Raw genomic sequence first — 12908 nt, 5'->3', positions numbered from 1 at the left:
AATGATGAAAAAATGGATAAAGTATTGTAGTTGAAATCAGATCACTATGACGAAGGAACATGGGGTGGGAGAGAAGTTTAACAAGCAAAAATCATGTGTTTAAATTAGTTAGCAAGTCAACTATTATTATTATTTAAATAAAATGTAATGAATAATTAAATGAGCCAATAGTGTTATGAGAATAAATAGACCAGCCAATAAAAAATGAAGTTTATAATTAAAAAAATAACAAAATAAGAAAAAATATATTCAAGGTTTGAAAGCTTGTGAGTATAGAATTATTGAATACTATATTTTAATATATAGTACATATAGACATGTCAATAAAATAATTTCACGAAATGTGGTCGTCTCTGTGGCACGAAATTTACAATAATTGTATAAAATTAAATTTCATGATTTAAATTAAAAGAATAATATATGCAATTCAACAAAACTTCAAGGATTACTTAGGCAATTTAACTTAATTAATGCATAATGAGGCCCAGCGGGGGAAAACCCAAAACGGCGTCGTGTTATGGGAACGCTCAAATTTTCATCTGCCATTCGGATCTGCTGCTATCAGCAAGAGGGGCGTGGAAACACCTGAGCTTGGTGCTGTTGAAAATTTCATATTCCTCAATCTTCAGTGTCGGGGTAGCTAGGGTTTGCCAGAAGAACAAATCGCACCAATGGCGATGGCCGCGTTGAGGCGCGAGGGAAGGCGGTTTGCCCCTTTGATTTCCCCCAATCCAATCGCCACTGCTCGATTCTCTCTGATTTCCGAGTACGATCATCTCCACCCTCCCCCTTCAAATCTATTGATTCCATTTTCTCATGATCTTTTTCCATCCGTCTAGATGAAATCTTAAATTCATTGCATTCGCATATAATGGCTAGGGTTTTGATTTGGAAGCTAGCTTTTTTGTTTTTATGCTTGCCTGTTTGGTGGATAGCAAAATGGAGGAAAAGCGAAGGAAATAGATAGCAATTTTTTCTTTTTTTTTTTGAAATTTTCTATTGTTTGTTTTGCAGTATTGGCTTCAGTTTAGTGGAGTTTTTATTTCTATTGGAGCTTGAAAATATGCATACTTTTTTACGTTGTACACCAATCACATTTCCAAATAAGTAAACCCGTATAAATAAATATATAAAAAAAATAAAAGAAAAGGAAAATTGTTTACTGTTTTGATTTGTTTGAGGAACATCTGTCTTGATGTCACAAAGTAGCTCCCTTATTGACAATGGGTATGCCTGGTAAGGAAACTATTTATATTTTTACATTTTTAAGTAGCGTAGCATGGTTTTGGATTCCTTTTGTTGGTATTAGTTTGCACTTTGCATTGTTCAATATGTAAGGCCACATGGTCTCTCCTTTTTTCTTTTGTTTTGCTTCTGTCAACACACACGCGCGCGCGCGCGCGCACACACACTCACTAGAAAACCATATTGACTTCTGATTTCTTACTGATATCTTACTGATATGAAATGCTACTCGTATTTTTGCCCTGCCCCCAAACCTTCAAACTTTGGATTATAAAGCGTGTCTATAGTTTTACTTTGGTCGCCTTGCTTCCATTGTTCTTCAAAATTATGTCATGACCTATATATGTTTATTCATGCCAATGTTTTAGAAGATGCAATTGAGATTTGGTGTTTGTAGAAAATCCCTGAGGCATAGCTTAAAATACCAAACTCCTAAAATTCAAACACAATACAGTATTGCCAATGCAGTTGTGCAAAAGTGTGACTTTTATGTTCCTTTGGTTGAGGTTTGCACATTGAATTTGTGATTTTTAAGCCAAATTTCATTTTAAACTAAGGTATAAAAATTTAATTAGATGTATACAAGAAAGGATTAAAATATCTTGAACCTAAACCTCTCAAAAACAATTGGAAGTTGCACCTTGGATTGTGAACATCAATTGAACTTTGTAATGTTATGATTATATCTTAGCATGGTTTACTTCAATGATTTTAAGTTTCTATTTTTACAATGACCTACACGAAATTTACAAATCATATTTGAATTTTAGAGATTTTACTTGCAGTGTTCATTATTTTCATTTTTTTTTTCTATATATGTAATTTGTTTGTATATAAAATAAAATTCTGGAAAGGCATAAGCGATAATGTGTGAGGCCTATCCCTGCCCTTATGAGAGTAAAAACGCCTCACATTATGCCTTGAATTTTTTTAAACATTGATTCATGTGGGTAGGATCGACAAGATCTTCATATAAATATATGACGAGATTCCATTTATAGCTGCAAATGAGCCGAGCTGAGCTTTAGCATGCTCAGGCTCGACTCGAAAGAAGAGTAGCTTGGCTTGGGTTCAGGATTGAGCTCGATTTAATTCGTGGCTTGAAAATGTAATTAATAGCTCGGGCTCAGCTCGTGCGCGGCTCAGTTTAATATTGAAAATTTTAAAAAGCCCATTTAATGTTTAAAAATTTAAAACCCACTCAAGGGGCTTAAATAGTATTAAAAGCCCACAACATTGGCCTACAAATAATGTATAATATAATAATATAATGAAAAGATAAAAGCCCAAGTCAGATTTCTAGCAGGCCTACAACTTTGAGGAGAACAAAGGAAAAGTTGGGCTGGACAATGGATTTTATAAGCAGTAGAGGAAGCAATTTTTCCTTGGCTTTTCGATGTGGGACGACCATGGCACCAGCAAGGCCGCCTTGAGTGGCATTGCCGTCGGTGTAGGTGTGGTTGTAGTACTAGATCTTGTTGTTGCAGTACTGTTCATTGTCAGATTTGCAGGGCTGGCTATTTCTACTGCATCTGGTGATGACTCCAACTCCGGTGGCGTCTCCTGCTTTGTACTTGGTCACATCTGATTCCACCCCCACCACCTCACCTATCACCTTGTGCCTGAATTTCTCAAAACAAATCACAGCAAAGAAAGGAGTAAATTAAGTCAGAAATCAATGAGAGAGAGAAAGAGGGTATAGGGGGTTTGTAATTTGTACCCAGGAACCATGGGGTCGCTGGACATACCTAGATCATTTTTGATCTGGAGCAATATGTTCTAGGAACCATGGTGAAGCTCTCCCCCACCCCACTAACTTCTAATTCCCTTCCTCTTTCCCCCACTTCAACTCCTATTTCTATCCCACATTGGAACACGAGTCTTCCTAGGGTCTCGCCTCTTCTATATAAGTCCTCTTTCCCATATATGTTATTTATGTTTTATTAATGCTAATAATTATGTTAAGTTAATTGGTTGGCTGATTAGTCTGTGAAGCAATAGTTAATTTGAAAAATAACTAAAATATCTAAGTACTAAATTTGAAATCGAACTTATTATTGAGCCTCTAATTGAGCTGCTCACGAGCTGAGCCCATATGTGTTCAGGCTTGACTCATTTACTAAACAAGCTGAAAAATTGGGTTTGAGAATCGCTCATTTGTATGATAAACGAGCTTGAACAAGCTCTTACCGAGCCGAGCTCCCGAACGGCTTGGTTTGTTTGCAGCCCTAATTCCATTTCCTGCCTTAAACCACTGTGATTGGCTTTGAGCTTCTAGCAGGTTTTTAATGAAGGTTCTTTGACATAAATTGGTATACTGTATCGTTAACATTCTAACCCTTGGTTTTACTTGTGAATCTTGGAAGCCATCTTAAGGATTATGAATGTCGTAAAATATGTAAGCTTCATTTATGGACGTGAAGATAGCAATTAAAAGAACAATGCATGAAAAAAACCCTCATACTAAGTAACAAGCTAGGTTTGAACTTGCCAATATGATATGTAGCTAACTATGAAGTATGCAGAACACATTGATATATATATATATATATATGTATATATATATATATATATTAATTTCAATTTCTGTGAAGTAGCTCAGGGCCTGTTTAGTTGTGGAAAACAATTTTTATTTTCCATTTTAGTTTATCAAAAAATTTAAAAAGCTGACAATTTTTTTAATTTTATGACATTGTATGAAATAAATGAACAATATTAAAAGATTTTGTCACCCTTTTCTTGTGGAAATAGTTTTTTTTTTGTTTCTAATTTTTCAAATAATTGTGAAAATGCCACCTTGTATTCCTATTTTCTAAATTTATATAGCAAAATTGGAAAGCATCTTATTTTTTAGATTTCTAACTCTTACTTTGCATATGGGAGCATGAAATTTGAATCTTGGACTTTGATTTGTGTTGATTATGTATTGAGTTTCTTCAAAATCAACAAAAAATCAAATTCAAGCCTCAAAATCCATGATTCAAATGCTACCTTATATAATTTTTGAAAAATTGAAGAACAAGTTGTCTTTTTTGCAAATATTTTGAATTCTAGAAATAAAAAGTGAAACTGTTTTGCACATTTAAACAAACTCTTTATTTTATACCATTTAAAGTTAAAAAATGAGATAATTTTTTTTAACTCTTTGGAAAACTGAGAAATGGAAAATGGAAAAATGTTTCCCACAACTAAATGGACCTTTTGTTTTTACAATTTTGCTACCTCAAACTTCAATCATTCTTCTTTGCTTTTAAACAACTAATAGACTGGCTTGGATGGACAGGGAGCAGGCGTCTCTTGGAGTTCGCGGTATTTCAACGCAAGTTGGTAAGCTTGTCATTTAGCAATGCTGATTTCTGTCTCTCTCATTTTGCATTTTCAATCACATCGCCTTCTGTTATTCTTTTTCTTGTGAACTATGACTGTTTATTATGCAGTTAGAAACCGGATGAAGAGTGTTAAGAGTATTCAGAAAATTACAAAGGCAATGAAAATGGTTGCAGCCTCAAAGCTACGAGCCATTCAAACCAGAGCTGAAAAATCCCGTGGCCTATGGCAGCCATTTACTGCCCTTCTCGGTGACACTCCTAGTATGTTAATCAACAAACCTTCATAATTCATTTGCACTGTCAAAGTTTACTCAAATATGTTTTTGACTCTAATTCTCATACATACTTGAACTTATTTATTGTTTGACTCATTCCTGTTTTCATTTATATGGTAAGCATTTTTTTGTGAAGCAAGAATGATAAAAAGATAGCAACCATTTACTTGTATTGCAGTTGTACTGCATTGATGTTCGTATTTTTAATTATCTTATATTGGGGTCCAGTTTGATTCCTTTGGATAATAATTAGTAAAGTAGTGGTAGACTGATAGTGAAGGAATCAAGAAGATTATTTTTTTAAAAGAAAAAATCTGCAAGAAGTACAAGTCATTTGATTGTTACTGCATAGAGATTGTTGGAGGTGCCACTGTGACTGAGCTTAAATAATTAAATTTTGGTGATTGTTTCCTATTTGTATCTCTGACGCTAAGAGAAGATAAATGGCTGACAAATAAATAACTGAATTTTACTGCTGAATTGAGTAATATGTTGTTCTTGCAGGTCTTTCTTGTCTTTAATTTATATGCTAACCAAGAAATTCCAAATGGACATAGCCACAAGAAACTGTGTCCTGTGATTTAAGAAATGTAGTAGTCCCTCACCTCTATTGATGCTAGACAAATGAAGGGACACCTTATGGTCTTGTTTGCAAATGGGATTGATGACAACACAGACAAGATATTCCAATAGTGTGTGCTGATACCACTTGGCTTCACTTAAGAAAAAAGCACTTGGAACTCTTTAACACTTTTAATAAGCACTTATTTTTAGTAAGTAGTGTTTGGTCAAATTTTAAATAAGGACTTGTAGAGTCAGGTACTTTAAGAAAGCTTTTTTAAAGAGCCTTTTTAATAGGCTGCGAAAGATGGCTTTTGAAAATTTTTAAGTGGGCACTGTTAACATGCGGAGGATGGGTCATAATTTCTTTAATATGCAATGGCACTCTCTCTCTCTCTCCTTTGAATGCCCAAGGGTCCTCCCCTTCCTCTCTCCCAAGCTATTTTCCAGCGACTGCAAAGGCTCTCTTCTCTGGTGACTGTTAACATTTTTTTTTTCATCCTTCACATTCTGCTGGTCAAATCTATTGTTGAGTGGTCTTCAACTCTTCTTTTCCTCTCTGGCGAGGTAGCCAGATTCTCCAGCCACTGTGAAGTCATCTTCTTCCCTGTTCACACAATCATTAAGATCTGCTGTTTTTTTTTCCTGCCCCATGCCTTAAATCTCTGGTGACTGCATTTTTTTCCCCCTCTTCTCATTGTTCACTGGTCTGCCGGTCAGGTCTACTGTTGCCTGGGTGGACTTCTGCAATTTTTTGTTTTTTTTGGGTTTTGATTTCTGGTTCCCTGATTGGACCTACTAATGCTTTATCTACACCACTATTTCAGTTTGAATTTTATGAAAATGCGTTGAATTTTCATTCACATGTTTTATTAAAAAATAAACGGGGGTTTTGTACTATGGATTCTATGAAAATACACAAAATGTTACTTCAATTGAAATCTTTATTGCTTCGGTTTCAATTTTATGAATATACATGAGGTTTTCATACATGAGATTTTATAAAAAAATAGAAATGCATGGGGTTTTATGAAAATAATTGAGTTCATAATTATAATAAAATTGTGGAAATTAAAATAATGTTTGATTATATTAAAAAATTAATTTAATTAATAATGTTATTACAAAGATACATTAATAATAATATATTATTTCTGTAACACATTATAGATTTGTTTTCCTATAATTCAAGCATTATAAATTTAATTATCTTATTTAATTTGTTGAAGTACGCAGAGATTTTTTGTTTGTGCATGTATTTGTACTATTAATTTATTGGAAGAGGTAGTTTTCAATCATCAGTTTCCTCCTCATATCCCTAATATGTCCTCACTCCTCAGCCTTACAATTAATTGAAAATTTTCTACTTCTATGAGTAGTTAGACACTACTTATGTTATAAGTACTTGCAGTCAAAACTTATTACTTTTCAGAAATTATTCAGTTCAATGCCACATTATATTGAATTCAATACTTCTAAAAAAAAAGTGCTTATTGACAAGTGGTTCCAAACAATCTCACTTCTGCCTGGATTGGTGAGAGTGCTCAAGGAACCAGTGGGGATGAAACATTCCAATTTCATCATCGCAAATGCAGCATTCTGGGCTTCCACCCTCAGCTTCTCTGGGAGGGCTAAGCAGCAGAAATCCCTAAAGTATGCCTAGAAGCTTATGGAAGCTGGTCATCTTAGTCTTTGTTTCCTTCTCAGCATCTTGAGTGTATCACCACATAAATTCACCCCATGCTGTATACATTGGGATGTGGGAAATTTGATGGGCATGGGGACTCTGAAAATAGCATTAGTTTCCAATTAAGAATGCATGTCACCTATGGGATTTATCTATGTGGTTTCTAAACTGGTTGTAGTTTAATATTATGTGTCATTAACTTTCGTGTAATCCCTTTGCTCTGCACTCTAAAGACGTTTTCATTTTGGAATTTATTGTACTTTGCTCAAATTTAAGACATTTGGCATTCTAATTTACGAGGACTATAAGGAGAAGTTGCGAAATTATACAATGACAAAAATATTCCCCCTTGAGTTCCAAGAATCAATTGATGCTTTCTTCAGGAAATCCTTATGAGGGAAGAATGGAAATATTTCTGAAAGGACTAGGGATATGTATGTTTTCTTTTTTAGCCCTTAAATCAGTAGAGGGCCTAGAGGCTCAATTGAACTTTCTCTTATTCTACTTAGAAACATGTAAAATCTTTTATTTTATTTTTTCAAAGTGTCATGGCTCATTTGTTTTGAACTTTGATTGTCGCTTGATAGGTATGTGTTGTTTCAACAAAATCTTGTTTTTTTTTTATAAAAGAAGTTTATTAAAGGGGAAAAAATGCACATAAACAAGAAGCATAAGAAAGCCTCATTAGAAAGAAAAAGAACAGAAGAGACAAAATTACAATGAAAATAGAACTGCATTTCAATCATGTGATGAATACAAAAACCACACCTCCCTGAAAACACTCGTCTGCAAAAGCTAAACTGAAGACAAATATTGAATCTCAAAGATGAAGCAATCTTTTCCCCAGAAAAGATAAGAGCATTCCCCTCCACCAAATACTCCACAAAGGCTGTTTGGCTTCTCGTGTCTGTTCTTGTTGTTTCAGCTTTGGTCTCTTGCTTGAAAAAGAAAAAACCACAAACGGCTAAAATCCCACACTTCCATGACTCTAAACTATTTCCACTTCCACCAAACACCATAAAAGAAGTAGCCAACAAATCCTCCTCCAAATGAGGACACAGCCAACTCTCCTCAAACTTACCAAAAGCTTATTCCAAAACCTCCAAGAAAAAGAACTTTGCAGAAAGAGATGGGAAGCTGACTCTGAACTATCAAAACAAAGAGAGCGCACATCCAGAGATAAAGCCTTAGAAGGCCTCCTACTCTGCAGCAGATTGTTGATGTTAAGTTGTTAACTCTATTAAGAACGACAACCAAATAAAAACTTTAATCTTCGTGGAGTTTTGGCTTCAAATACGATCATAAAGGTCAAATGGCACATTTATGTCAATCAAATGATTGAAAAAAGACTTGCAATGGAAATCCCCTGAAGAATGAAGAGACCACAACTAAGCATCTTTCCTAACAGGAGGGTAGAAAACCTGAAGCAAACCCAACAAGGTCTTTCTAAATGCAAAAGTTTTGCAAAACATGTTAAGAAAAAAGAATTACAATGTTCTTGTGAATAACTTCTTGATTGTAGATCTTATGATATTTTCATGAAGACGCATTTATATACACATATGGAGCCTCATCTCAATTGTTTTGATGCATCATGTGCACTTGAGCCTCTCAAGGGCTGTTCTTCTTCACTCCTGCTCATCCTTCAGTTTTGTTGTACTATTTGTGGAACACTTGGAATATGATACTCAAAAGAAGCATGTGGATGAAGAGATGAAGTTTTACTAGGATGGGTGCTCATTCAGAATCCTGCTTTTCTTGTAACCCAGGAACTCATTGGGGACAATAAAATACCAATTTAATGACTTTGATTTAGAGGAGTGCAAGCTTAATGCAGAAACAGATGTTTGAATGCTCTCGGTATTTCAGGTGGAAGGCATTTTTGCTGTGTTTGGGAGCATGGAGTTTAAGCTGTGGATTTGGAATCTTGTGGATCAGAAAAAGTGCAATACAAAAATTGATGTGATGGATGTGCTTTATAAAGAAGTGTAGGTTAAATGTTGGTCGTTGCTTTTGGATTGCTGGGCTGTGTAAACATCACATATGAACAAATGTTTGCATGCGCCCTCATGTGCATTAATTTTTTAAAACTAGTTGATGAGCCTATTGAAGGAATGCTGGAGAAAAGTTCGAGCTAAGGTTTGGCCATGGAAACTGGGGATATAACCTAATTGGTTTCCATAATTTGCATGTGCTTGTGAGCTTAGTTTTTTTTTAATGATAAGATTTCTATGGTTATTTTTTATTCATTAATGGCATTTTTTTGTCTTTTTTTTTATTGTTTTGCTTTTAGGTGTTGATGTCAAGAAGAATGTTATTGTTACAATCTCTTCAGACAAAGGTCTATGTGGTGGAATTAATTCTACATCAGTCAAAATAAGCAAGGCTGTGCGCAAGCTGAGCTCTGGTATTCATTGCAAACTGCTGTTTTAGTGATCACTGATGTAAAAGTGGATGAAGTCTACAAGCTCAATTCTGTTTTAATGCTGCAGGTCCTGATAAAGAATCAAAGTATGTCATTTTGGGAGAGAAGGCAAAGGTTCAAATGATACGTGACTCAAAGAATTACATAGAGCTATCTGTGACAGAGTTGCAGAAGAATCCTCTGAATTATACCCAGGTAAATTGACTGTATTTGTTGCTGCTATTGATGTCAGAGAAGAAGCAACATTTTTCTCCTTGTTTTTACTTATTTTTAGAACTGGGTGCTTTGCTTGTTGACTGATGATCTTGAATTGACTGCATGATAAGGAGTCATGAATTCTAAAAAATTGAAGAAAAGATGGCATAAGCCTAAAGTTGTGTGAAGTTCAAGGGCTGGCCCTGATCAATGGAGGCTGGATATTCTAGCGGTTCATGACTCCTTTCTCATTTCAATTTCTCTGTTGAATGCTTTGGTTGTTGGTTGAATTTGTTCATTTCTAAAACTGGCTCTCTTTTTGACGTGCTAACTCACATGAAATCTGCATTATTTTGAGGGAAGGCTTTAAGCTAATTGTTAGTGGTCTAATTTTAGATTGTTTTGCTATTGATGCACCATTCTTTGACTGCAAAAAAGTGTACCTTTTTCCCCATGCAATAAATGCGTATATATTTATACTCAAAAAGTTACTAGCAATTTTTTAAAAAACTTTCACTGACGTGCGTTTGTATTTATATTCTCTCTCTCTCTCTCCATTAAGTTCTTTTGTGCCTATCAACTGAAGTTACTGAGCCTTCTGTTTCATTTGAGTTGTTGTCTCATCAGGTGTCTGTTCTTGCTGATGACATCTTAAAGAATGTTGAGTATGATGCTTTGAGGATTATTTTCAACAAATTTCAATCAGCTGTCGCATTTTTGCCAACAATGGCCACTGTGTTATCTCCAGAGGTGATTTGATTGCTTCAACTAGATGAATATTAAAATATTCATGTTGTGGTTTCATCTGGGACACCTCCTGATGCTTTGTTTGATGTAGGTTGTGGAGAGAGAGGCTGAAGCTGGGGGAATGATTGGTGATTTGGATTCTTACGAAATTGAAGGCGGTGAAACAAAAGCAGAAATACTTCAGAATCTGACTGAATTCCAGTTTTCTTGTGTAAGTCCTGATTTTAAAAGGCTAATTACTGCCCCTTGATTTCTATATTCTGATGAGGCATGGGAGTGGGTTTGTGGGGTTTTTTAAGCAATCAACTTGAGCCAACATACTTTGGTCCTGTTTGCTGAATGGAATGAGACTAGGATATCCTAGTCCCACTTCTTATCCTATATAAATGGGAATATTATCCCAATCCCATGAGGAAGGTGGTATAATGATATCTTGCCATAAGGGGAAGGGTAAGTGCCTAGGGGTGTGTTTGTTTTGCAGGCTAAGGTTTTGCTAGACTGAATAGTATTTGAGTGCTATTTTCCTTTTCCATTTTCCATTATGGCTTTTAAGCCTTTGGTTTCTCCACCCCACCCCCACATCCCGACGCTGGCACCCTCTCTCAGCTTATCTATCATTTTATTTTGCTGAACCAAACATGGGCTAAGAGAGGCTTAGCCAGCCTGTAACATATTCTGCCAACTCTCTCTCTCTCTCTCTCTCTTGGCGGATTTTGGAGGATTTTGAAGTATGTGGTTACTCTTGTTTCAGATTCATGGAGTTAACCTGTAGTGTTTAAAATCCTATTTTGAGAACTAAAATATTGTCAACAACTTCATTTGTCTGATGGTTTCTGAGATTTGTACTGCAAAAAATTCCCGTACTTTCAGGTTTTGTTCAATGCGGTTCTAGAGAATGCTTGCAGTGAGCAAGGAGCAAGGATGTCTGCCATGGATAGCTCAAGCAGGAATGCTGGCGAGATGCTCGATCGCCTCACACTTACTTATAACAGGTTCATTTCTCTCTCTCTCTCTCTCTCATGCGCACGCCCGCACACAACATATTGTAACCCAAGGAGAACAGAAAAGAAAAAAGCACCATCACCAATCCACCCATTTGTACAATCCTACACCCAACAACAACATACACATACATTCATAGCATGTTACATAGCTCTATTTGAGGAATGGGTGATGCAACGTGGCTTGAGAAAATGTCTTTGAGGCCTTCCTATTTTGGTTTGTTCTTTATTCAGGATTTGGTATGATATTAAGTCAAATCTCATGGTTCTCTCTTTCTCCTATAAATAAATTTGCTTCTATGGGAAAAAAAAAAAAAAAAAACTCGTGGATATAGATCTAAGCCTGATTGATCATCCTTTATTGCTAATTTTTTTTTTTTTTTTTTTGCAGAACCCGCCAAGCATCAATCACCACTGAACTTATTGAGATCATCTCGGGAGCATCAGCATTGCAGGGCTAATTGCACAATATGACTTGCCCATTTGACGGTGACGAAATAAATCCTAGTGCAGGCTAGCTTTTTTCAGTTCCCCCGCCCCCTTTTTTTTTTTTTTTTCGGGTTTTCAATGAGCTGCTCGAATAATCTCCCTGAGGCCAACTTTGTACCTGGGAATTTCACTCGTTTGGTTTGTCATATGAAGTGATTTTGAGGGTGTTGTTTTGTTCACTTTCCTTTTGTGGCATAATATTTATCTTAAACCTGATTGGCAGTTAATATCTTCATCCTCAATTGATTTTTTGTAATTGTCAGGGATCTTAATGTACCATGTGTGCGTGGGGTGCATATTTTTCTTTGTATGGTCTGAGAATAGCAAAGCCATTTGTATGTTGAGGTGCATTGAAGGTGGAGGTGGTGATTAGTTAGGGAACTTGACAAAGATTGAGGAAAAGGTTTAGGAGTTATTTTCATAAATTCTTCCACGGCAGTTACCCGAGGGCGCACTCAAGTTCGTGTGAGTTTAGGCCCTCTATTTTGGTTAGAGCAATTAGTAGGTTTGGCTCAAATAAATAGACCATCACTTGAAAATTATTCAGAATACAAGGTTTGTACTAGCTGCTTGATGAATGCATCACCCTATATTTTTTGATTTTTTAATGTTTTTATAGAATTTTGAGAAGCATAGGTAAGTAATGGCATTTTTTAGTATTTTAAAAATTAAATGAGGCCTGTGTGCGCCTGCGACGATGTGCATGTGCGAACGTGCCGATGCGCTTCTTTATGTGGCTTTAGGGGTGGGTTCGTTGTGTATTATTTGAAGATTGAACTTGAGAGGCCTCTAACAAAGTTGAGGTGAGGCTTTTTCGTTTTTTTTGGATTACGCACCGGGTTTTCACGTGTTCGTTTTACGGTCCACGTGATTAATTTTACGCCCCTTGAAGTCGATTTCACAACTTTAAAGGGATGTAAATTTTAGGAATTTAGGGACAGAAACGAACCCGGG

At 35.7% G+C, this 12908-nt stretch overlaps 1 protein-coding gene across 1 annotated transcript; it reads left to right on the top strand.

Annotated features, from left to right (window-relative positions):
- Positions 1 to 451: 451 nt before the first annotated feature.
- Positions 452 to 12210, top strand: LOC131145519 (ATP synthase subunit gamma, mitochondrial). The gene is made up of 9 exons (XM_058094656.1): positions 452 to 766; positions 4529 to 4572; positions 4683 to 4835; positions 9391 to 9504; positions 9590 to 9717; positions 10345 to 10467; positions 10556 to 10675; positions 11335 to 11456; positions 11857 to 12210. Exons 1-9 carry the CDS (start codon positions 672 to 674, stop codon positions 11924 to 11926), a joined length of 969 nt encoding a protein of 322 aa, XP_057950639.1. The 5' UTR covers positions 452 to 671; the 3' UTR covers positions 11927 to 12210.
- The last annotated feature ends 698 nt before the right edge of the window (positions 12211 to 12908 follow it).

This window comes from Malania oleifera, chromosome 13 (assembly GCF_029873635.1).
Source record: "Malania oleifera isolate guangnan ecotype guangnan chromosome 13, ASM2987363v1, whole genome shotgun sequence".
In the NCBI taxonomy this organism is placed as follows: Eukaryota; Viridiplantae; Streptophyta; class Magnoliopsida; order Santalales; family Ximeniaceae; genus Malania; species Malania oleifera.
The sequence above is the reverse complement of the archived record's forward strand: the minus strand, read 5'-3'. Positions and strand labels throughout refer to the sequence as shown.

Bases quoted from the DNA above. Each gene is read 5' to 3' on its own strand.
- LOC131145519 (XM_058094656.1), top strand. From the start codon at position 672: ATGGCGATGGCCGCGTTGAGGCGCGAGGGAAGGCGGTTTGCCCCTTTG. The intron at 4,836-9,390 runs GTATGTTAATCA...TTTTGCTTTTAG, and splicing joins CCTTCTCGGTGACACTCCTA to GTGTTGATGTCAAGAAGAAT. The intron at 10,468-10,555 runs GTGATTTGATTG...TGTTTGATGTAG, and splicing joins CCACTGTGTTATCTCCAGAG to GTTGTGGAGAGAGAGGCTGA.